The sequence below is a fragment of the Perca flavescens genome, chromosome 17 (assembly GCF_004354835.1).
Source record: "Perca flavescens isolate YP-PL-M2 chromosome 17, PFLA_1.0, whole genome shotgun sequence".
In the NCBI taxonomy this organism is placed as follows: domain Eukaryota; kingdom Metazoa; phylum Chordata; class Actinopteri; order Perciformes; family Percidae; genus Perca; species Perca flavescens.
In genome coordinates, this window is record NC_041347.1 from 23,710,779 (window position 1) to 23,737,513 (window position 26,735).

The 26,735-nt window shown below is 40.8% G+C and overlaps 1 protein-coding gene across 5 annotated transcripts in view; it reads left to right on the forward strand.

Moving 5' to 3' along the window:
- Positions 1–1,368: 1,368 nt before the first annotated feature.
- The window catches only part of akt3a (v-akt murine thymoma viral oncogene homolog 3a), a 69,273-nt gene continuing 43,906 nt past the window's right edge, over positions 1,369–26,735 (forward strand). Inside the window, exons 1-3 of one of the 5 annotated variants that reach the window (XM_028604220.1) lie at positions 1,676–1,931; positions 2,033–2,138; positions 6,390–6,815. In XM_028604220.1, the coding sequence (XP_028460021.1) occupies positions 6,770–6,815 (46 nt within the window). In that variant the 5' untranslated portion in view covers positions 1,676–1,931; positions 2,033–2,138; positions 6,390–6,769. Of the gene's footprint in view, positions 1,564–1,634; positions 1,932–2,032; positions 2,139–6,026; positions 6,134–6,389; positions 6,816–26,735 lie in introns of those variants that run through there. The other 4 variants (XM_028604221.1, XM_028604222.1, XM_028604219.1 and 1 more) reach the window with 4 other exon arrangements.

Here is a 26,735-nt window from a genome sequence, read left to right on the forward strand (position 1 = left end):
ATGTTCACTCTTTTTTTCTGATGACGCCAGACTCTTGCTCTTTTCAATATCCGTTTTCTTATTCTGGGCGAAGAAGAAGACTCCTGTTCCTGAAATTTTGATTTTGAATATGTGTGGTCCTCCATGTTTCCTTCTTCAAAGTTGCCGGGGCCGGGAAGCAACGATACCCTTTAACATCAGCTGTGAGTCGAAAACGCGAAAAGGTGGAGCAGTGTAGCCTGTATGTCCCTTACCGGCTAACGTATTTCAAGATGACGCATGAATATGGGGCGTCTACCCCTAATACATCCATGGTCTACCCCAGTTCATGCAAGCGCAAATGTAAAATGTTAAGCCAATAGGAATACTTGGAATTGATGGTGGTGGTAAATATTCATGAAAAATGACATGTTTGTGAAGGGCAATACAGATTTTGATAATAAACAACTACAAACGTTACACACTGGCAGCAGCAGCCGCAGAGACGAGAAGCCAACAGGCAAGTGTTATTTACATACACTTCTGGTGTACTTACAAACTTTCCAATCCATCGTTTTATGAGTGCATAACCTATTTGTACTAGTGTAGAAGTTTGGTATCATTTCGGGCATTATTAGTGGTGTCATTTACAAGATACATCACTGGATCCATTAGCCCCTGCGCTAAGCTATTCAGCAGATAACGCTACTCTACGCTAACTCTCCCAATGTTCGACCCAGGTGAAAAAAGCTTCTTGGGGGGTGTTTGGCTTGAGGTCATGGTGCAAAGGACCCTAAGGGGAAATTACTCCGAACCATCACTTTAAGCTTAATTTCATCTCAGCCCCCCTTTTTTATAAATCAATGACTTTTGCAAGGCACTGTATTGTGTCACATTCTAATTAGGGGCTGAGCCCCCCTAAATGTCTGATCCTAGAATCGCCCTTGGTAAGTAATCAATAGGTTTAAGGGTCCTGATACTGTGTATACTGGCTCACTGTCACATGTTGGTCACTGGTACACTTGAATAGAGAGCCCTCATGCCATAAAAATATTAGTGACACGGTGTCACTAATAATATGTCCCGGACACCTGTGCTTGATCAAAATAGTTGCTAATTACATTTTCGTGAATCGACTAATTGTTTCAGCTGTAACTTGTATATACTATTGCGTAGCTTAATTGATAACAAAACATCATATTTTATAAGCTATGTTTTGTAAACAAAAATCTGTTTGTAAGCCTAAAGCTGTCAAATAACTGTAGTAAAAAGTAGCAATATTTTCGTCTATAATGTAGTGCAATAGAAGTAGAAAGTGGCATGAGAAGGAAATAGGCTACTCAGAAACGTATCACCACCCCCTCTGGACCACTACTGGACACATGACTGTTGTACTGTCTGGGACCATGGATGTATTAAGAGAACCAGAACCAGAACCAGTCCGTCTGGCTCAGATAAACAGCTTTAACACCAGCTAATTCTCGCGATGGTTGGCTTATTAGACGGTCTACAGATACACGGTATGTTGGATGAGGTGATGAGAGAGGAGAACCACACGCCGAGCTGAATCCGTTAGTACCAAAAACGGGAGGACGAGGTGACACGGTAGGGTGTGTGTGTGTTTGTGTGTGTGTGCGTGTGTGTGTGTGTGCGCGCGCGCGGCTGTGCATGAGAGAAAAGGGGGTTGCCGTTTCTCCGGGTGACGTCACGAGTTTTCCTGAAAGTCAACAGTGCAACGTCCGTTGGCTGCGGTTAACGGTAGCTTTCATTGCCTTTTTGAAAATCCGTGTGATGTGTAGTTTTATTATTTCTGCCAGGCTCGTAACGTTGACAAAGGACGGTTGACTTGCTAGCACTCTGACGGTTTACCTTGCAGTTCCGTTACTCATTAAGAAGGGATGAAAAAAAAATAACCCCTGCGGTTTATGAACAGCAGGTGCACGGGAATACCACAGCACCTGCCGCCGCTACAGGTAACGCTGTTAGCTAGCCTCTCTTTTGTGACAGTGAACACAACAGAAACCCCGCTAAAGATAGCTTGATAATGTGTTTATGTCGTGATAACGTTTGCAAGGTGGGGGCGTTACCGGATTTGACGGAGACGTAGGAATGATGCTTAAGTGCTAGCTAACATTTACGGTTTCGGAGTTGCACAGTCTGCGTTCATGTCTCGGAAAAAGGTAACGTCAGTTTTGCTGAGCGGAAGTTGATAGTTGTTGTTTTTTTGCTATTTACAGTCTATGGCTGCAGCATGCAACCTTATATAATGTCAATGCATGCAACATGCATCTTTTTGACAGCCATCTAATACCATGACGTAGATGATGCAGTGCATCATCATTCATGGTGTTCCTCAGTAGCAGGGTATCGGTTTAATGAACAACATTTATATGTTCACATTTATCCCATCAGCTAAATAGACACCCTAAAATTACATTCCTAATGTTTGAGGCTGCTGTATATCATGTTGATTTTAATAGCTGTAGTATAGAGAGACAGCAGCTTAGGGCCTGGCTTGATATGTGACTGCACAAGTGGCCACTGTGATTAATAGGGTATGTCACACTCATGGCAGAGAAGGATATCTTTGATGCTGATGGTAATCATGGGGATAGTGTTTGCGATGCTGTTGCTGCATTAAATGAAATGTTTCTATACCACTGACTGAGTATTTAAAACTGTTGGCATCAACTGTTTGGTCAGTTTCTTAATCTTACTTGTTCTTTGAACAAGTAAGATCCTCTTTTAAATGGAAAAGGATTTGTAAAAAAAAAAAACGTAAGGTATCAAAGAAAAATAATCAAAAGATTTCAAATGATACCCAGCCATACATGATGTTTCACATGTTTACAAAACCAATGTTTTTAATTGGCCATGTTGCATACCGAAGACATATTTTGTCATATAAACATATCGGTTTTATTTTCCTCTTATACACGTCTAAAATACACTTTCTTTACATAGGGCTGCGATTAACAGTTATTTTCAATATTAATGAATCTGCTGATTATTTTCTCAGTGAATAGTTTAGTCTATAAAATGTTAAAAAATTGAGAACTATAGACCATCTTGCAATGAGATCATACCAGCCACAACGGCAAATCGGGCCAAGGGCATAAATGGGGGGCCAATGGCCCCTTTTTTAACTTCCTATCCCCTTAATTCCGGTGTCCTTGGACCACACCCATATTCGAACTCAGTGTTCATTTTAATCTCAACTATACACATGTACAGTTTCGTGACTGCATCTTGTATGGTTGTGTATCAAATTGTTTCAGCTCTACTCTACGTAGTGAAAGCAGCATTTCAGCAGCAGCAGCTTCTGTTCTCCATCAGTATTGAATGCTTTCAGCAACTGTAGTGTGGTCACCTGCATTTAACCAGCGCTCACAGCCCAAAACTTAATCACTGTATTTATATGCATAAGACTGCAGAAATTAGATTTGAATCCTAAGCGTTTGAAGTGCTTGTAAAACACAAGCACTTACCTGTGTTGTCAGCTATATTGATTAAAATAGAAGTGTTTGTTCCGTCAGACGTGCGTTAGATGAACAATTAAAAAACACGATGAATGGCTGACACATCCTGTGTTAGAGTGTAAGATTTGAGGTCCTGCCAAAAAGTTGGCTTACATTTTCGGAAGAAGATTGTGACCTCTGATGTCAGTCAGGCTTTGTATGAGGTATGATTGGGGTAAGGTAAGGTGAGGTGATGATGTGTGCTGTCCTGACAGGAGGGTGGGAGGAAGGAACCCAAACCTTTATGAATATTCTACTGTAACTCTGTTAGCCTGACAAACCAGACCCACATCAAGATGTTGGGTCTGGGAACTCACCATTGGCAGGGCTCAATCCGAGGGGCGCGATAAACGGTTGTCTTTCAAATTCCCTCTGCACTCATAGCCAACTAGATCAACGCTAGATGATAGATGAAACTTTTGCCGTATCCGGTCGGCAAAACTCCGAACACATTTTCCTTTTTTAAGAATGACATCAGTGCTTAACTCCAAGTCTTCCAGAGTCGCGGCCAAAGCCGATTCGAAAAGCTGTCCTTATGTTAAGCCTGTCCACCGACTCTATACATGATGTGATTGGCCTGACCAGAATTTGGTTTTTCCAGCTCCAAGCCAACGGAGAGTTGCTAGACTGACCCTGGCTGCAAATTACATTTGCTGACGCTAGGGTGCGTCTAGATTTCTAGGCTACCTCTCTGTACAGTATTTGTAATAAACCACCACAATCAATACTTATTCTGCTCTATTTACTGCATGTCAACGTTATATTAATATTTAGTAATAAATATAAATTTAGAAAGCTGTTGAGATTTAAAACACGTAAACCTCCGGCGTGGTCTTTAAGGATAAGGAAAATAGCTTATAGTTTTAGCCATTAGGCTACTCAATGTTTTGTTTCTTTTTACCACTGTGATATTAGCAGAGACCAAGGGTGAGTGTTAGAAGTGTAACAATAGCTTGTAAATCTAAAAAAAGTTTTGGTCATACACACATAATGTGTCCGAGCTGTGTTTTGATTGTTTTAGTTTTTGTTCTACTTGCCTTCCCTTATTGCCTTGCAGTGTTGCTTGATACATCTAGATTGATTAATGGTGCGGTAGCTTACTGTCCGGTCCCTGCCCTCGGTTTCTGTCTCTATTTCCTGTGATTCTGAGTTTCTTTTCTCACTATTTCCCTTTCCTTGTCATTTTTTTGTTTTGTTTTTTGTTCACTGTTGTTGCCTCTGGAATGAAATATCATGAAATAAATGTTGTCTGGCAGGTGCTTCCCCTGGCATGGTTGGTTCATCATGGCAGTGGATATCTCCATAGCAACAGCTGCCCTGGTGACAAGGGGTTGCCACTGTCTGGGTTCTCTTAATACATGCTGTCTGGACATTCTGCTCCTCTCTTCTCTTCTTGTTTCCTCTTGTCTCCTCTCCTCTTGACATGCTTGTCCAGATTAAGGTTAAAGCTAACTGAAGCTTCATTGAATTACACTGTAGTCTTAAAGCTGAATGCAGAACTGTACAGTGCCTAAAAAGGATTCGATCCCCTTGGATGTAATTACTGGGGCTTTGTATCATTTACATTTTTTTCTAAATCAATGCTAGTAAGTTTCGGTATCAATAGAGCAACAATCCTTTTAATTATTTTTTTAACCTTATACAACACTGTTTTTTTTTTTTTTTTTTTTTTCATTAAACCAAAAGGTTCGCATATATTAACTTTGGTCTAAACACAAGCAGCTGTATAAGAAAAACAGTCTCAAAGTCTGTGTAACTTTTGATTTAAATCAGGAACTCTGAATAAGCAATATTGAGAATCTGATGGGAGCTTACGATACTTTTTGATATCGACATGATTAGTACTAGTTTAGATATTTCAGATATACACTATATTGGTCATTACTTAAAACTTAGTCTAAAAATGTCATTGTAAAAATGCCCATAACAATTTCCCAGAGCCCAAGATGTCTTCATATAAATTGTTGTGTCCAACCAGCAGTTTAAAGCCCAAATATATTCAATTATTAATCATATAAAACAGCAAAGTTAGTTAATTAAAAAGCAAACAGCAAAGAAACACAATTGATGGTCTGTGTTCCATTTGGTGTTAATTCTGGCATCGTCGTAGACTTCAACTTAACTGAAATCAAACAGTTTTCAGTGACAACTCCACCCTTATACTTCTTATTAATACTGAGTAATCATGCCCATCCTTTTTCCAACTAAGCATATGAAAAAGAGACAGACATTTGAGGAACTGATACCATACTGTAAAAGGTATGTAAATGGTAGGTAAACTAAGTGAAAGCATTGTAGCAGCCCTTGTGACCAAGATGTGTTCTAGTCTGCATGTGTTCGTCTGGTTTTAGATTGGTCGTTATACTGCTGCCTCAACATAAAAAAAAAAAACCTGTGTCACCTACTCGGTTGTGCGAGTGTGCGTCTCTTGAGCCTTTGTTACTTATGACGCTGCAGTCCCTCCAAGTGTCTACAGCTCTCCCACCTCCCACATATAGACAAACCAGCCTACACAAGCACACAAAATAATTTGACGTGCAGAATTACAGCGAGCGCAGAAAAGTAGATTGGCTTTTTGCACACCGCACACCCTGCTCACAAAAAGATCTATGAATGAATGAGAGACAGAGCTCAGGAGCATTTGTTTGGCAATCAAGGTCAGTTATTGCTTCATCTAGAGTTGTGAAATAATTCATCCTGTTTATCAGGGAGAGTTTTAGTGATAGAAAGAGGAACTGGGTGTATGATCGGGTGGGGGAGAGTGGAGGAAGCATTTGCTCTCACAATAGTTGTTTGTCTTGTCAGATTGTATGAAAGGGTTTTGGAGGGAGAGAGGGAGCAGCAGAGGAAGAGAAAAATAAATCCATGCCTTCTTTTTTCTTTCTTTTTTTTTCTCCTTTCACTTCCTTCCAGGCTGAGTCACTGCTGGTAAGGAGGAAGGTCTGGAGAGGGAACGAGAGAGGAGGAGGTGGAGGAGGAGGGGGAGAAGAAGAAGAAGAAGAAGGGAGGGAGGCAGGGAGATAAGCCACAACAGGAAGCAAAACGACACACGCGTGCACACACACACACACTGCGTGTTTGTGTGTGTGTGTCTGAGAGGGAGACTGCGCGAACGAGAGGGTGAACGGGAAAGGAAGGGAGGGAGAGTGACGCGGAGGCTGGGAGAGCCGGCCCCCCCCTCCTCCTCTCCTCCTCCTCTCCCTCTTTCTCTCCTCTCCTCCTCTCCTCCCCTCCTCCCTCTCTCTCTCTGTGGAGCAGGCGTGTAGCGGCATCAGACTCTGCGTGAAGGAACCATGAGCGATGTCACCATCGTTAGAGAGGGATGGCTCCAGAAACGGGGTAAGTACATCTAGTACCTCTCTCCTTCTACTCCCCTCCTCTCCTCTCTACCTCTGTTTTCTCTTCTCTTCTTCTCTGCCTCTTGTCTAGACTGAGGGCCTGGCCGCATGTCCACATGTGCCGGTGGGAGGATGTGAGTGTTTGCGATTGAGTGTGATACATGGATGTCTGATTATGTAGTGTACTAGTATATACGTGTGTGTGTTTTCCCCCACAGGGATGTGTCTCTTTATTATAAGCTTGGCTGGCTGTTTGTTTACTAAGCCTCTATGTGCTTCAGTCAGGTTGTTTCTGAAAAAGAGTGTGTGCATGGGTATGTACATGTATTTGTCACGCACAAGTGTGTGTGCAGTTAATAACATCTACTAGGCCCGTAGTTACACTTCTGATGCAGTGTTCTGTCAGGCCAGCGTGTCTACTACTCTGTAAAATCAAGTTAGTTCTGTCTCTCTGAGGTATTATAGTTGTTTTTTAGGCTCTGAATGGTGACACTGAGAGTCATATGACATGGGGTTGAGGGGTTGGTTGGGGTGGAGCTGAGGAGGGCACTGACAGCACATCCTGTTTACAACCAAATAAATGGGAAATGGTTAAATAAAAAACTGGTAAAAGTTGAAGAACATGTAGCAAAGATAGTACTTTCCTGTTCTCAGAAACTCACTGCTTAATGTCCAGTGAGTGGTTGCTGCAACAGGTGAAAAGTAATTTGTAGCAGGGTCAAACTGAACCAGAAAAAGTGGAAAACTGATACGAAGTAGCTCTGTGATGACTGTAAAGCCGAAATTGTACTGTCCATCAGAGGGTGTACGCATAGGCTCCGTGCCGACGTCCGTGTACCGCCAATTTGTTGTGACTGCGCTGCCTTGACCGGATGTGTCCGCGCAGCCACTCCGCTACAGGTGGTAGCGTAGTGGAATGCATGCTTCTTCAAAGCGGATGGTATAAATAGAACTACTGGTTCATGGTGTCCACAGCTGTCCTTGCACGCGTTTGTTTGGGAGTATATTATCGAGCCTAAGGGCACTGTTGGACTTTGTATTTTCTTTCTGACATACTAATCATTGCCCCCAAAACCACAATTTCATGGGGTCTTGTGCCTGCTGGTGCTGATTCCCCCAGGCACAAATGTATGGGAATGTCTCTCTGTGTTTTAGTGAGAGAGTCTCAGGGATAGAACAAGGGGGATTTCCAGACTTTTAGGCCAATGAGCATCACCCCCCTGACTATGTGATGGTGTCTAGGAATGTGTAACACAAACTGTTGAACAGGAAGGGACATGGATAAATACAGACAGCAGGCTTCTGGGTAATGTAGGCTCCACTCTGGCAAAGCAGAAGAACATGTTGGACAACCGAGTGCTCCTTACTACATTGAGTGGATGCTTTCTCTTATTGTGTGTTACACATACAGCACACACTCTGTATGGCTGAAGTAGAGGGGAGGATCTCTGTCTATGTGTGCCAGCATGCCAGTGTGATCCTCAGACAGTCGTCTGTGCATATTAAGAGGAACACATCGCCCCCAGTCACGACGCAGCGCTACCAGTGTTCGTCAGTGTGTGAGAGAGGTAGAGATAGGGAAGGGGGGGTGTTTGTTTGTGTCAGGAATATGAATGTTTGTCTACATCGTATGCTAAATCTTTGTCTGTATTTGTGTGTGTGGAGAGGAGCAGGGTCGGGGTGCTGACTCACTGCCCAGGTCGTGATACAGCATGGTACTGCAGTCTTATTCTTTAGACAGCTTTTTACTGAAATGAAAGAGCAACCTTTTGTAGTAAAAAGATGACATTTAGTTGTGTTTTGACTTTCTGGAATGCTCTGTACTTTCTAACTCTTCCACCAAATGATGCACGTTGCTTTGTTTTGAATTGAGCGACAAGAAGATGGTGACACTAAAAGACTGAATGAGTGTAAGCTTAGAAAAACAAATTCAATAAATATGAAGAGAACAGACATAAATAGCGGGATGTTCATGTTCTTCTTAGATGTGTCTCAGGCTTTTAAATAAAGCAATGTTAAAACACTTATTTCATAAAACCAGCTTCAGAAGAGTAAAAACTGCTGAGTCCTTGTGTATTGTTTGTCTTTTAAATCATGCAGGTTAGATGAGTAGTAATATATCTGACTCTTTTTATGTTAGTAATTGGGTAAGTCAGGGTAATATATATTCTCCATTCTTTTTTCTGTATGCAGGCAAATGCTTGTTAAAACAGATTGTGTTTTTGGTAATCTCATAATTTCCTTACTGCTATATCCTTACTTACTGTTAAGGATATGCCTCCAAAATGATGCAATTTTGTTGCTAAAAAAAAGAAGAGTAATTTATAGGGCTGTCAATCAATTAAAAAATGTAATCGAATTAATTACATACTCTGTGATTAATTAATCGAAATTAATCGCATACATAATTAACGGTGCCTAAAGCTATACTTTTTAAGAAAGTAAAAAAAAAGAAGAAAAAAAAGAAGGGTACTAAACAACAGTCGGCGACATTAAAGAACAGCTTGTTTATTACTAAGGCCATATGGTCAAAATTAAATGATTTAATAATAATGTAATAACTATAACAATAACTTATTTCACTAGTAAATTGCTGTTGAACAACAAAAACAACCACCAGATGGGAAAAGGACATTTAACAAGCAACTACGAATGCAACACGAGGCTGTAGTTTCCCAGCTTCGTTGAACGTACCGTCTGTGTTGTTTTTCCGACAACAGCAGCTGCAGACTGTTATGAACACATGTTCTATATCTATGGTTATATCCATGAATGTATTAAGAGAATGGTTATATCTTGATGTTGGAATCCTCTACAGTGAAACACAGTCAAACTTCACACCGTTTAGCGTTAGCTGTTAGCATGTTAACAGTATTTGATCCAGCTACTAGCTAGCGGTAGGCTAACGTTAGCTGCTGTCGAGTATAGTGTTAACTAGCATCCCGTGGAGCGGTGTTTGTGTTGCCTGTTTCGTCTGTCTCAGAGCATCAGAGAGAAGACAGACATATTAGGGGCACCAGATTAAGAAGATTACTACAAGTAAATGTTCCAATCAATGATCCAGGCACCACATTCTCGTCTCCCCCCTTCATTTTACAGTTGAATGGTGGCTAGAACGGCTCCGGGTAAAAGGTCAATATGGAATGGATTAATCTGCGTTATTTTTTTAATGCGTTATTTTTTTCTCAGATTAATTAATCGAAATTAACGCGTTATTTTGACAGCCCTAGTAATTTAATGATTTAATTAGTTGTAAAGAGGATTGTATGTTCCCAGTCCAAGTTTACGCAGAGGTTTTTCTTAAAGTAAGCAGTCAGGTCAAATATCTTATATGTCATTATGATATAGACAACTTTATGTACCACAGAGATTTATATCGACATTGTCGTAAATTTCATTCTCAAGGCAACATACTTGTACATACATTTAATATGGGCTCTACTGATGGTGATGGTCTGGCTATTCAAGACTTACGGTTTGCCCAAGATACAGCCCAGACATGGTTTAGGTGTAAAAGAGCTGTATGCAGAGACTTGCACACCATGCAAACACCACCATTGCAAAGAGATTGTATAGTGATAGGAAGCAATAAGAAATCCTGTGTGTAAATGTATGTGTGTAGATTTGATAAATGAAATAATAGTTAGTGAGCCCTACCAATGGCTGCACAGTTGTGACGACTCAGTGTGGGAGTTTATTTCACCATAATTTGACCAGCATGGGTAATTGATAGTGATGATGGTTGTTTTTCAATGTTTGTAAATGTCTTTTTTTATTGATTGATTGATTTATTGATTGATGTGACATGTTTTATGCCACTAACCATTAGAATAATTGGTAAAACATGACTTACGTGTACAGCAAAATGTAACACACTGTGGACTCACTGACTAACTTACACGGATCAGTGGATGCTGATCACTGGCTATGGTATGTGCATTGGTTTCAATAAGCCAGCAGCATCAGGATTAGGAGACATTACACAGAATGGAAAGAATGAAGGCTTTCCTCACAATCAATCAATCAGTTTAACTTTTAAGATACAAAGTGTTTCACGTGTTGTAAAAAATCGTTAAGAGATAAGACACTAAACCATCAAAGCCAATCATCATCTTGCAAAAAAGAGAGACGGACCTCAGGAACATCTTTTCAAAGTACAGTACAGTATGTCCTCACATGACCAAGCCTTTCAGTACTCATTTGCTCACTATCATGGCGATGATTTCCTTCCTCCTTTCATTAAATCAGAATGGGGAGTACATTCGGCAACATCATTTCTTTATCTTTGGAAATAATGAACAGTGGATAGATACATGTACTAGACTCTGTCACAGAGTATGGTATAAAGGCAACAGACTTGTAAAAAAATATCCAGTGTTTGGAATGGACGTTGTTCTATTCATAATGATTAAGCCTTAGACGGACATTGTCTTGTGTTAAATATTGTGTCTGGGGGTGAAAATCAGATGTTGCTCTCAGAAGTTACAAGGCTGTAATATTCCATGGTTTAAAAATCTGAATGTGAAGTGTACTCCACTTAATTTCTGCCCAGGCCAGGAGTTTACCTTCTGTCAGCCCATGTGAGGCCACAGAGGTCACAGTACCACTGTAGTCGAGGATACTGTTACCTCCACCAGCATCAGCCCACACAGCAGTCAGCACAACAGATGGCCAGGAGGGAGGAGAGGTTGAGAAACATGGAAGGAGAGAGACAGGGAGAACAACATCATATTTTCTGTCCTCCAGAAGTGTTTCTCTGCTAAGCTACTAATCGGAAGAGATACATCTATTTCAAAGTGGAGCGAGTCTGGTTACTGACTGGGTTGTGAAATAATCTAAGATCAATGATTCTTTGTCTCCCAGGAGGATTTAAGCAATCGCATATAAGATGAAGTCAAGAGAATGTTGCACATACTCTTCCTTACACAATTTAAAAGTTTTGAAATAAAAATTATTATTTATATTTATATATATATATATATATATATATATATATATATATATATATATATATATATATATATATATATAATATTAATTATGCAGTTGAATTTATTGATATGGTAAGTGCAAGCATACATATTGTATTTACTGTTTGGCCCTTTAATAGAAATTAATGGTTTAGAAAATGTTTGAGTTCTAAAACCCCTTCGCACAGGACTATAATCAAATGTAAACCTGCCGTGCCATATACTCTGTAACATACTAGAAGGAGGCTCCAATGGAAATTATTGATTGCATTGTGGGTAAAAATTCAGGGGGCTCGAAGGTGCTGTTGTATCATTCATACTGACATGATTTTGTATTGCACATGATGCAATATTAAATTACATTGCTACACCTATTGACTGAAATGTTCTGCATGTCTTGCTGTGCCTCTGTATCTTGTGCTTTTGCTCCTTATATCTTTACATTGTTTGTTTGCAAATCACATCCATAATATGCAGAATTCTGGTCAAAGTGGGGGCTTTTTCACTATGGAGACAGTCAGGAAGTGTCTGCATTATGAAAATCCATTAATATGTCCCAACCTGTCGCTTAATGTATCTTGGCATGGTCACATGATAGACCTCAAGCTGAAATGCGAAGCAGCACAACGGCCCTCTTTTACACTCTTTTCTCTACTCTTCATCCATGGGAACTGTATGGGCTATACTGTAGTGTATACATTAGACTGCTGTGGGGTTCATTGGGTGCAGTGCAGTGAGGCAGCCATCTTGGCTCAGTGAGTTCAGTGAGTTCAATGTTGCTGGAGGCTGGCTGGCTGGCTGGATCAGGTGGCAGTGCCAGATCCCTGATATCAATCACCAGCCGACGCTGCCGCTACCGCCGCCACCACTGTCTGATGTGTCGCCCTTCTACTCTCCTCTCCTCCTCCTCCTCCTCCTCCTCCTCTGTCCTACCTCTGCTGTAGAGCCTGTCAACACAACTCACCCCTTTTATAGCAATTTACACTCCCTTTTCCTCTCTGTCTATCCATGCATCTGCCTGTACTCCTCTTTCTATCCCCTCTGTTTCTCTAACTCACATGTATATACAGGGCAATAGCAGACAGGCAGACAGTACAGGCTTTGTTATGAATGGCATCCTCTTGCACATCCGGAGGAAGTATACGCTCCAGTGTGGCTTTACAAACTGTCTCTATTGTCCTAAGAATGACTCACTCTACACTGCAGAGAATGGCAATCAGCCAGACAGTCAGACAGACTGACAGCACAGCGCAAACAGACAGACTAGTCTGCAGAGCCTACAGACAAACCGCACAGGAAAGACAGGCAGTGAGACAGATAGTTTGACAGATACAGCCAGAACAAAGGCAGACAACTTGCCAATACAGAAGAGACCTGCAACTTGCAGGTACAGACACCGAATGAAAGAGGTAAGGGTATGGGTAACATACGAAGACAGGCAGCACAGAGTGTGTCACCTTTGTATTCAATTGGAATATGATATTTTTGTCATGCAAAGTTATTGAGTAGAACATTTCTATAATAAAACTTTATTTCCAAATTCCAAATTAAAGCTGCACCAGGCAAGAATGATGAATACACCTGTCTTAACTGACCAATTGACAAAAACCAATTTAGGTAGCAACAGAGAACAATGTCCCCTTCTGATGTGCTGTGCTGTATGCTTACTGGCAGCATATCTGGTCCATGCACTGAAGGATGTGATGAATATAAACTTAAGAGCACAGTACAAAATACTACTAAATAGTACTAAAAAGTAAAGATGATTTTTTCTTTTATCTATTCCTGTTTCTTAAAATGACTTTTGACACCAATTCAAAGAAGGGGTGTAAAGAAATGTAAATATAAATTTTTGCCACCAAACTTTATTATAATGTCCTAACCTTTACTCCACATTACCTTGCACGCGACCAGTTATACATTGCCAATGCGGTAGCTTCTTGCTGTTTTTGCTATCTTTCTTTAAACTTTCCTTAAACTTACAGATAGATAAGTGTGAAGCTGTATGACTCTGCAAACTCAGTCAATAAGATCAGTGGTAAGGGCTACAGTAGGCCGCATCCCTGTAAAGGCCATACAAACAGAGAGATGGATTAATGGATGGGTGAGTGAATTAACTAATGTAGAGTGAGCCAGTCTTGGATAAATGAATGAATGAATGGATCAATGAATGAACTGCTGATCACTGCAGAGGAAAAACTGGGATAGAGGAAGGGAGAACGGGTGAAGGGAGGAGAGGTTGAGTGATGGGATTATTTTGTAGCTCAGGAACATCGAATTGCTGACCTGAAACATTTGATCCCAGTGTGGATGGATACATGCACATACATTCACATTCATTATTGTTACCAATTATCTAATTGTATCCATTATCACCTCACTGTACTGTAAAATGCAATGTCAAAATCCAGAATTCGAAATTTCAGTTTCAAATATTTTCCTTAATTGAAACGTACTTGCATGCTGTACATCGCACCTGTTTAGTTGATTAAAGGTGCTCTTGTTGACGTTCAAAGTATTTTCAAACAAAACGAGGCTAGCTCGCCCCTCCCTCCTCCTCATCCCGTCCCCTCTCCCTCCCTTCTATGCTTCCGCGCAGCCTACTAACCCCCCCCAACCACCACCCCCAAATCCTTCTTGTCGGTTATTGGCTGGAATGCTGGAAGACTGTTTGTTATGGTTCGTGGGGCAGGTTGGCCAGTTTGTTTTTGTTGCCGTTTGTGGAGCCTGAGCTGTCTACAGAGACCACACTTTTTTTTTTACAGTGTGTTCAGGGGACAGGCAGCTTGCAGATAGTGAGGAGATGTTTGCTGTATGTGACCAAAAATGTTGTAGCCTAAAACACACGTGACATCGCTTGGAGCACCTTTTAATGATACTAATTCACAAGCAGCTGTATTGTATATCATCTGCTGGTTATAATTACTCAACTGAGAATTTATTATTTTTATATGTGTTATTTTGTTACAGTTTAACAAATTGATGCTTCATCCCTTTTTGTGGTAATGTACTAATATACTATAAATCACCATTTAAACTAAGCTTATTAGACTCTTTGACTGTTGTAACCCAAATACAACCACAAACAAATGATTTACTATGGATTGAGGTTTTTTTTCCCCAGTGTAGCCCACTTGTTGCTCATATATTGTTGCACATGTTAACACATTCATTTCCATTTCTGAATATGACATCATAGTCAAATGTTGTTACAAGGAGGTTGTTTAAGGGCAGAGCCTCTGTGAATTCCTATGAATCATGGGTTTCTTGCCCTCCTCAATTTTCTCATCAACTGGTTTCTATCCATAACTATTCCAAAGGCAACTGTTAGGGGTTTTCTATTGTATTTCATGGCAATTCATTAGCTGCAGCAGCTCTGAAATCAGATTCTATGTTTAAGTGTACTAACAGAGATTAGACCTAAGGGCCAGTGTGTAGTCTAACATCTTGAGCTATTGTGGGCTGTTTGGAGTAGGCTTTGGTCTGATTAGAGGAGGCAGGTTAGAGTGGGGGTTGGTTTGGCTGATTTAGGCCAACAGATTAGTGCCTAGTGGCTAACGGCTAGTGTAAGTGTTGGCTCGCATTAGGACCCCAGAGTGTGACCATTTGGTCTTTTGTTGCCACTTAATTTTTTTCTTTGGCCATCCAAGTCTATAAAATATTGATCTATAGCTTTTCCTATAGATGTAGTATTATTATTATTATTATTATTTTAAAACAGTGCTTTTTTTTCAAAGGCTACAACACAGTGTATTACTAGGAAATGCTATTAAGGACCTGTAGAGCTCTGTTCCAAACTGTTACTCCATTATCAGGTACAATAGATAATCAAAAATACACTCCTTTGGCTCCATATTAAATATTAAAACGGCCCAGTCTGATGGTATGTTTTTAATGCCTTTCAAGCTGACAACTGGGCATCAAGTGCTTACCAAAGTTGAAAGAATGATTGCCATTCCAGTAATTAAAGTGATGATGATCCTACATACGATTTATTATAATATAATATAAACATGTCAGAGCTGAAAATTAGATTTTTCTAAAAACAAGTTGCTCAGTCACACGTTCTGTTTTTATTTGCTAACGTTTATTCTGTGCTGCTGATTGTATGATTTTTGTATTACACTTAATTTAACTTGTTGAACTCTCATTTACCTGAGCAGATGATTGTACAGCAAGAATAAGTTGGGTGTTTTTTTCTTTTTTGGCACAGGAAAAGTGGTTTCAAACGGGGGCAATCACACCACAATGGTGGTCCGTGATCTACATCTGGTTGCCAAGGGCAACTGGACAACAATTGTTGGTCTGAAACATCAGTTACATCCTTGATATATCTTCACTCTAGGGCTGGACCTGAATATTCGAATATTTGTTCGGTAGGTTGGTATTCGATTTGAAAATTTGACATTCGAATATTCGTTTTTTTTTTGCACAACCTGGCATCCCCCTCCAAACGGTTCTCATTCGCGCTTGAATATGTTCAAAATATAATACTCTCTTTTACAATTTTCTTATATAGCCTAGCCATTTTAATAGGATGGACAACCCAACCTCGTTATACTTAATAAATATATTTGGACTACTAAAGTGTTCAGGCAATGGGAGTGTTCTCTGGCTAGAGCGCAGAACAGCGCAGTTTGCATGGACAGAAGTGCATGCCTGAGCTTGTATTTTGGGTTAAGCTGCATTGCTTTGACATTGTGGAAAATAAAATAATAGAAACAAAATGTATTATCCTTTTTACCCGTTATTATCAATCTAAATTAATCTACTGCGAAATATAGGAGACTTTGAGATTTTACTGGGACGTCACGTCACATGCCCCAGTTAAAACGCCCATGAGTTGAACGTCATTACCGTCACGATTCAGCAAAAAGAAGACAAAAATGCCGAAGACTTCATCTGTGTGGGAGAACTTTAAATTAAGTGAGGACAAGACAAAGGCAGAGTGTCAAATATGCAATTTGAAACTGGCCTACCACAACAGCACATCGAGCTTGAGTTCTGTAAGTAGAACAAGCTGCTTTTATCCGCCATTTACACGTGATAAAAATGTGCACTTAATTTTCATGGAAAATAACGTGACTTGCGAATAGGCTACGGCAGTTAATGACAAACAGTAAAAACGTAGCCTACTAAAATATAGACTACCTTATTAAAAATATTTGTTAAGTTAACAGATCTGTGTGGCTGTGTGTTTTATATCATTAGTGAAGTCTCTGTTCTCGGGGCATATAAGCCCTGCTCACGTGAGGCGCGCCGCTTCCTGCTCGCGCTGTTCTGTAGTTTTATTAAAAGTTTATAAATTCTAAACGCGTCTGGCCTGTCTATCTATATTGCACCAAATACGACACTGCACTCCCTTGTGAAGTCGTTTGGATGAAAGGTTCTCAAAATAATCAAAATGCAAACAAACAGACAGACACATAGAGATTCCTGCCTTTATTAGAGATAATAATATGTTCAGCCCCCTCTCTCCGAAGCTTCGAATATTCGATGCTCATTACTACCGAAGCTTTGAAGCTCAAAAAATGGTATTTGGACCAGCCCTACTTCACTCTGCTACTGAAGCACAAAGCTTGGTGTTGCTTTATTAGTAGAACAGAGCATCTGTTCCAGAGAGCAACCTCACTTACAGAAGCTTATGGGGAGACCATGAGGGCAGCAGCTGTTTGAGGCTACTGCAGGCACTTGTGATGTTATTTAATGTTTCTGCCATTATTACCCAGTTTAATTTTTTTGTTTTTTTCCCAAATAACTTACTCAAGTTTACAGTTGGCCCAGTCTTACCTTGCTTAACTGTTGAGCAAAGGTGAGCAGAGATTTAGGAATCCATTAGCACTTTTCGTCAAATGGTTTGTATCTGAAACAAAGACATACTGTACCAACACTGCTATGGTTGTCTTAATTTCAATGAGAAATATGTTTAAATGAATAGAATATTTTTTTAGTACGTCCTACCCGACTAAAATATATGGGTCATTGTTGTTTGTTTTAGGAAGCAGTGTCAGAGTTAATGAGTGTAGTTGAATGAATGTTAGCTAACAGTTAATATGTCGGCTAACATATAGTGTGATTGCAGCCATGACATGACTTTCACAACTGCAAAGCAGTGCTGTATACTGGTTTTAATTTCCCCGTACAATGTGATTTTCTTTTTTCTCATATTTTTACATATACCGCACACCAGTTTGGAAGTGTTTTGGTTTATTCCAAAAATCTGACAAAATGTAACCGTTGTTGCCGGTCGTGCTAACGTTCACTGGTTACATTGCACCAACAAGGATTCATTTTCAAATCTGATTAAATTATGGTTTAACTTCAAATTCATTGCTTAACATGAAAACAAAATACAATCTAAAACTCTCTTTAAACATCAGTTTAGTTTTGACTCCTAACTTGGATTCAATTTTATATATTTATGTGATCCAGTATTAACTATCACGTTACACTAGGAGGTTTAACTTTTAAAATGGCTGCCTATTTGAGATGGATTCAGCAAAATAAAGCATGTTAAAGTTGTTGGCATATCTTTTTATTTGTGCAGTTTGCACAATGAAAATTGTTTACATTCTGCAACTATTCCATGCATTTTATTCCCTTCATATATAATATAATAGTGTGGGGCCAAGCAAACCCTACCAATACTAATCAAAGTTTTCAGTCATTAAAATGATTTTATATTCTATATACTCCTGACAGTAGGATAAGCCACTATAAACTTATATAAAGGCACAGTCATGCAAAAGATAAAAAGGACTGTGATATACAGTGAAACTGACAGAATCTTAGAAAATACTGTGATACAAATTTTTGGTCATACCGCCCAGCCCACCAACCGTAAAGGTAGCAGGTGTAATTTTGTGTTTGTGAGAATACTAGTCCTTAATATACCAAGGTAAACTGCACTGCTGTGGCACCCAGATGGGATGTAAAGATACAGTGAAAGCTTGTTTTCTGTGACAACCTGTTGAAACATCTGGTCATTTTGATTATGTGGGTAAATATATAGGGATGCTTTGGTGGGTTTGGTTTGAGTTTGCTCCCGTTATGCCTGACTTAATAGTTGAGCTGCATGCTGATGTCATAGCGGACAGGTTAAAGGGACAGTCAGTCTATTTATATCTTCCCACCTGTAATCTGTCTCTGACAGGATTAACTAAGCCACTAGCTTCAACCTGCCGTGCCACACAGACACACTGACAATGTGAAACATGACTATAGACATGCATTCACAAAGATGTTCTGTGACAATAGTGTGTACAGAAAATACGATCAATATTAGGATATTCTAGGAAAGGAAGGACAAATATGTCTGTTTTAAACCAACCAGAAAATATAAAATTATGTAACCATGTCACATGCTTTTTTTTTCTATTTGTGTACATGTTTGCTTGCATGCACGTCTCTACAGTGGCCGAGACGGTTCAACACACATGCAAACGCTGCAACACAAATACAAAAGCCACAACACGAATGCAAGAGCTACAAGATGAACGCAAAAACCACTACGGAAGTTTTTATTTATTTGTTTTATGACCACAACGGAAGTGTCTACGGAGCCCCCGTGTCAGCTGTAAAAAAAAAAAAATGTCTATTCACACAGTTCATAAACTATGCTCTCAGTTTTGTGAACTGTGCCTACAGAGTTGTAAACTGTGCGCAAGGATTCACTATCTCTGCACTTTGGATTTCGTTTTTTTTCTACACAGCAGCGAATGAGGACGATTCTGCTAACCTAGCTCCCCAGAGATTTAAGCTTTTATTATTCTAACTTTGACAATATAACTGGTGACAACACATTGCTAGTTGTAATTGGTTTTGTTCAAAAATGAAATTGTAATTTTATGGCTTATTGTAGTTTGGAAGATAAAGTTAAGCTAATGTATGAAGGAACGAAAAGCGTGAGTGTGATCAAGCTACATTATGGATAAAATACGTTGTATATAGAATGAGAACCTTTTGGTATAGGCGACTATGGATCTATTGTTTATAATATAATTAATGCTCAGCTGGCACTGGGCTCCATAGACGCTCACTACCGTTGTGACAAAAAAAAAATCTGTTGTGGCTTTTGCTTTTGTGTTGTTGCTCTTTCATTCATGTTCTGGCTTTTTGTATTTGTGTTGTGGCTTTCGCATTTGTGTTGTGTTTTTTTTATTTGTGTTGTAGCTTTTGCATTTGGTTTGAACCGTCGCGTCTCAGCCACCGTATGTCTCAGTTAGTTAGCCTGATTTAAAACTGAGAGGAAAAAGAGACCAAACAGTGACTGAATTTTTTCATCCTCCCTCAGCCTCCTCCATCTCTGGTTGCCAATCTCCAGTCATTAATTAGCTGCCCATGACAAAATTCCCAGTTCCCAATCTGACACTAGTGTAGAGCAGCGGACGACAGTGGTAATCATGTCAGCGAGGCTTGGCTCAAAGTTCTGAGGGGGCTAAATCTTCCCCATATGGTCCACTAGCTGGTGCCTGCACCTCACCAAGCTCTCATTAAACTAGTCCTTAATATACCAAGGTAAAAAGGGGCACACACACACACACACACACACACACACACACACACACACACACACTAATGCATACACTCAGCTGTAAGAAGCAAATCCAAACATCTGACAGGAGATTGGGCACAAAGGTACTGGAGCACAAGGAGGTGGTGTGTGTTTCTGTGTGCATATGTGCATGTGATGTGTGTCTGTGTTTTGAGAGACTGATGCTATACAATTGTTGGCTTGCCATCTGTCATCAAGAAAAGAGTTCTATCTTTGTTTGTGAGTGTGCATACAGAGGAAAGATGAGATGGAAAAGAAAGAAAGAAAGAAACAGTCAGTGAGGTGCAGATGTCTCACAGCATAGCGGCTGGAACATGAGGTTCAATGGCAGACTGCTGTATAAGAGGAGTTGGAGGGGGAGAACAGAGAAGAAAACAGGACGAACATCTGCCATATTCAGATATTGCTCCGTGGTTTGAGTGTTTCCACACAATATCTTGAGTTTGAATAGACCTGGGAAACAGCCTGCTCATTAAGTATCTTGCAGGGCTAGGCATGCAGCTTCAGAGAGCACCAATATTCACATATATTGTTCAGTATATTTTACCAATAATGCAGAAGCTGAGTAAAATGTATAACTACTTGTCATTAGGAAAGTCCAAAGTTTAAAGTCATACAGTACATATTTATTATCACTATTTTTAATGCATAAATTGAAGGAACTGACATATTACATTTCACTGAAATTGCAGTGCATCCTTTGTTGATAGTCTTGGGAAAGGCCTGTAAGCTGAGAGTGCTAAGAGTGTTTCCAGCGCACGCCACATTACCGCAAGGTAGGGCTGGGCAATATATTGATTTTATATCAACATCGATTATGAGGCTGGATATCGTCTTAGATTTTGGATATCGTAATATCGTGCTATGACACAAGTGTTGTCTTTTCCTGGTTTTAAAGGCCGTATTACAGTAAAGTGATGTACGTTTCTGAACTTACCAGACTTACTAGCTGTTCTATTGTTTGCCTTAACACACTTCACAAGTCAAGTCATTGTATCCACATTATTGGTGATTATTTATTAAAACTCTCATTGTGTTAATATTTTGTGAAAGCACCAATAGCCAACCCTACAATATCGCCACAATATCGACATTGATGTATTTGTAGGGGTGGAAAAAATCGATACAGCATAGTATTGCAATATTTTCTGTGGCAATACTGAATCGATACACAGACGCCAAGTATCGATCTATTATTATATATGTGTTGGTCAGTTTGTCTGCTTGACAATCTGATTTTGCAGCAATAGTGAGATGAACAAACTTTCTTTTTAGATAAAACAGATGTCGACAAAGTTTCCTTTTGGGGACATCATTTGAAATCGGGAAAATTTGAAGTTGGAAAAAAGTATTAATGAATTGCAATATATCGCAGAATATTGCAATATGTTTAAAATCGAAATAATATCGTATCGTGACATAAGTATCGTGATGATATCGTATCATAAGGCCTCTGGTGATTCCCACCCCTATGTATTTGGCCAAAAATATTGTGATATTTGATTTTCTCCATATCGCCCAGCTCTACCGCAACGTCCTGGTTTCGATTTGACCCTTGTTTAATGTCATACCCCTTTCTCTCCTGAAAGGACAGGGACGAAAATGCCATTACATTATTACAACAGCAAGCATGGTAGCAAAGCACGGTACATTCAGTAGTCGTCATCTTCTTCTCTCACTCTCTGTACTCAGGGTCTCAACTAATACCTGCTTTACAACAGTGCCGCCTAGTGATAGAATGCAGCAGACATATAAAGATAGAACACAACACACCCATTGATATTCGTAAAATTGAAATTTTATCCTGGTTGGTTCACGTTCACGCTATATAGTCATAAGAATCTACGTGTCTTTGACCAAGACACAGAGTCCATAACGGGTCCCGTGGATTTGGTCTATAGCACACCTCTTGTATAAATTTCCCCGCGGTGGTCAATACATTTTCACAATACTGTCATTAGAGCTAAACATAATGGATTTAATGCAATATTGCATGTAGTCTGGCCATTTAGTTACACAAAATTTGAGAGTTCCATTTTAATAACATTTTGCAGCTCCTATTTGGAGAATATGAGTCATACAGAATTTGTTGTGCTTTGGTTGTGACTTATTTTTTTTCCCGAAAATGCAAGAATAATACAGTTTAATAAAATATAATGATTAATTTTTTCATATGTATGTATTTTTTGTCTTATACTGATTACAACATAATAAACACATAGTAATTTGTTTCCCTATGAATTGTCTCAGGGCCTCAGCCAGCTGAGGTGGACACGTCAAAAACAGCCTCTTAGATAAACAGACGTTACAACATGACAAACACCAGGGAAGGAGAGAGAGGTTTTTGTCTGAGATGGACTGGCCTATAGAGCTGTCACCTCAGATTGACAGACAGGCAAGCATACACTAATTGCAAGCACGCTGTGATTTTGTCAGTCTAAACTCTACAGTAGTTCATGAAGTTACACTGCCTAATCACAAGCAGGCAGCAGCTTGTAAACAAAAGTCACATGGGCTTACAAGTAGCTCTTTTATTGGACAGTGTTTTGCGAAGCTGTCTTCGTGAGACATGAGGAATTTTTAGCAGCAGACGATCCAAAACAAATATGATTCCAGTCTTGTTGTAACTGTAACTTAGGCATTTTAGTTATGCATGATGGAGCATGACTGATTGTGAGGGAATCGGATGGGGCTGTGTTTTGCCCTTGCTTCATTTTGTAATGTTGTGCTTTACAAGCATGATTAACTGCAGTTTATCACATGCCTCCTCATGTATTCATAAACTGTGATTTATCCGGACAAACCTTAGGCTTTGAATCATAATCAAATACAGGTAGAGGTGTCACACTTGGGTTACTTGTTGGCATTGCTCTTATCTTTCCACACAAACAGAAGTTAAAGACTAATCCAGAGTTGCCCAGTGTGAATGCACCCGGATGGGCAGGTGGACAGACAGAAGGACAGACAGACAGGTAGCAGGCAGGACAGAGGGGAGAGCAGAGAGCAGCAGTTAGTGAGGTGGAGAGCACTTACCGTCGGCCCTTCAGTGCAACACATGAATGAAACCTTACAATGAGACACGGCAGGGCTGGTGTGTGTGTGTGTGTGTGTGTGTGTGTGTGTGTGTGTGTGTGTGTGTGTGTGTGTGTGTGTGTGTGTGTGTGTGTGTGTGTGTGTGTGTGTGTGTGTGTGTGTGTGTGTGTGTGTGTGTGTGTGTGTGTGTGTGTGTGTGTGTGTGTGTGTGTGTGTGTGTGTGTGTGTTGGGTATTTGGGGCAGGGGGTGCACTTGACAGTAGTTGGGGGTGTAGTACTTGATTGTTTACTCTTGCCTGCTGGGCTGAGTTATTGTGCTTTAGTGTGTATGCATATGTGTGTGTATTTGTGTTGACAGAGTATACTGTGTGTGTGTGTGTGTGTGTGTTTGTGTGTCTGAGCGTGAGTGTGTGCATGCATGTGGATACTGTACGTTTAGAGGCAGACAGGGTGATGTACACAATGCCTCTCTGCTTTTCTAGAAAGGGGGGGGGGAGCTTCACAAAAGACCAGAGAGGTCTTATGTTGTTCACACACACACACTCATGCACATGTAACGCCAGCTGCCGCCCACAGCCCCAGCCCAGCATTTCTGAATTAATAATACAGAGCCAACCACTCTGGAATAATTGTGATGCACACACACATACATGCACAAAGCTTTGCACCTGTTCACCACTGCTCAACTGGTCAGGGTTGGGCTGGTTAAGTTCCCCCATGTGCGCACACACACACACACACACACACACACACACACACACACACACACACACACACACACACACACACACACACACACACACACACACACACACTCCTTGTTGCCTGTCTGTTGTAGGCAACAGTTAGACAGCTGTGCCTGTCTCCTGACCCTCCCTTTCTTGTTCTGATCGGCAGCTATTCTCATTGACTGATTGGTCAAGCTGCCTTACTCTATTCCTCTGATTGGATGGTTTCACATCTAATGAGGCAAAGGAACAGAATACGAATTTAAATATGAATGTCAGCTTTAAGGGGGGAACCTCAAAGAAACCCACTCCTCTGTGTAATTATGAATGCATAATATGAATATAAGGATTACTGATTGAAAAAAAAGCCTAATGACTTGTTAGGTTATTTGAAGCATCATTATTATGATAGTCATGTCAGTAAACAGCATGTAACATTCTTACAAACTGAAAAAGGCAGTTATTATTTATAGTAAAACAAAATTTCACAAATTGTTCTGCTTAAAAGGACTGTAAAAGAAAAATAGATGTCCTTGGTTGAAAGGGATGACACTTTACCAGATCCTGCTGATGTGTTGTGGATTTGAATGTAAGTTTAACTAATAGTTATATTTAGACAAGGATGCACAGCATTTTGGAAATAAACTCTATTTAATGTGAACTTCAAGGATTTAAACTAAATGAAGAAATGAAATGATGATGCCAACACACAATGCCGTCCAAAGGAGAGAACAGAGAGAGGCAATATACCAGCAATCAGTGCAATTTGATTAGCCTGCTCATTGGCTGTGTGTGCCTTTCCTAATCACATTGGATCCGCTGCATTCTAAACACAAGCAGCATGGCATTCCTAATGTTATTGGGTGTTGAATGCAAGGGATTTTTGTACTGCTTAGCTCGGATTGTATTTTTACCTTCTTGACATTCTAGAACACATCCAAACAGATCAGTCTTTGTGTTTTTTCAATGGCATGTTATGCTTTGGTCCTTGTTTGTGTCTTTTTATGTGTGTTGGTGGGTGGATGAATGTGTGTGGATCTAGGGGAAGTAGACCATCTAATTGAGCTGTGTTTAATTTTCTTTATAGGGTTTACTATGACATACACATAAACCTGAGTTTGCCCCTGACTAGTCAATAATAATACTGTTATATATGCCTCCTACTGTATGGCTACAGTATGTGCTTAACTCTTTGAATTGTGGCATATAACATATAATAGATTGAATCTGATAGCCAGTCTCATTCCTTTTTTTCACTTTCTTAGCATAAAGGACTGGACTTTGACTTCCTTTGTTACATTTATTTTTTATTTTTATTTCATAAGTTTTTTGCTTTATTTTCTTGGGGTTGAAGCTGTCCCAGCCCTGCTCCTAGACTGTAACAAACAAACTATCCATCCATCCATCCATCTTCGTCCGCTTATCCGGTGTCGGGTCGCGGGGGGAGCAGCTCCAGCAGGGGACCCCAAACTTCCCTTTCCCGAGCAACATTAACCAGCTCCGACTGGGGGATCCCGAGGCGTTCCCAGGCCAGGTTGGAGATATAATCCCTCCACCTAGTCCTGGGTCTTCCCCGAGGCCTCCTCCCAGCTGGACGTGCCTGGAACACCTCCCTAGGGAGGCGCCCAGGGGGCATCCTTACCAGATGCCCGAACCACCTCAACTGGCTCCTTTCGACGCAAAGGAGCAGCGGCTCTACTCCGAGCTCCTCACGGATGACTGAGCTTCTCACCCTATCTCTAAGGGAGACGCCAGCCACCCTCCTGAGGAAACCCATTTCGCCGCTTGTACCCTGGATCTCGTTCTTTCGGTCATGACCCAGCCTTCATGACCATAGGTGAGGGTAGGAACGAAAACTGACCGGTAGATCGAGAGCTTTGCCTTCTGGCTCAGCTCTCTTTTCGTCCTGGCGGTGCGATAGATTGAATGCAATACCGCACCCGCTGCGCCCGATTCTCCGACCAATCTCCCGCTCCATTGTCCCTCACTCGCGAACAAAACCCCAAGGTACTTGAACTCCTTCACTTGGGGTAAGGACTCATTCCCTACCTGGAGAAGGCATTCCATCGGTTTCCTGCTGAGAACCATGGCCTCCGATTTAGAGGTGCTGATCCTCATCCCAACCGCTTCACACTCGGTTGCGAACCGATCCAGTGAGTGCTGAAGGTCGCAGGCCGATGATGCCATCAGGACCACATCATCTGCAAAGAGCAGCGATGAGATCCCCAGCCCACCAAACTGCAACCCCTCCCCACCCCGACTACGCCTCGATATCCTGTCCATAAATATTACAAACAGGATTGGTGACAAAGCGCAACCCTGGCGGAGGCCAACCCTCACCTGAAACGAGTCCGACTTACTACCGAGAACCCGGACACAGCTCTCACTTTGGTCATACAGAGATTGGATGGCCCTGAGTAGAGACCCCCTCACCCCATACTCCCGCAGCACCTCCCACAGTATCTCCCGGGGACCCGGTCATAAGCCTTCTCCAAATCCACAAAACACATGTAGACCGGTTGGGCATACTCCCAGGCTCCTCCAGGATCCTTGCGAGAGTGAAGAGCTGGTCCGTTGTTCCACGACCAGGACGGAATCCGCATTGTTCCTCCTCAACCCGAGGTTCGACTATCGGC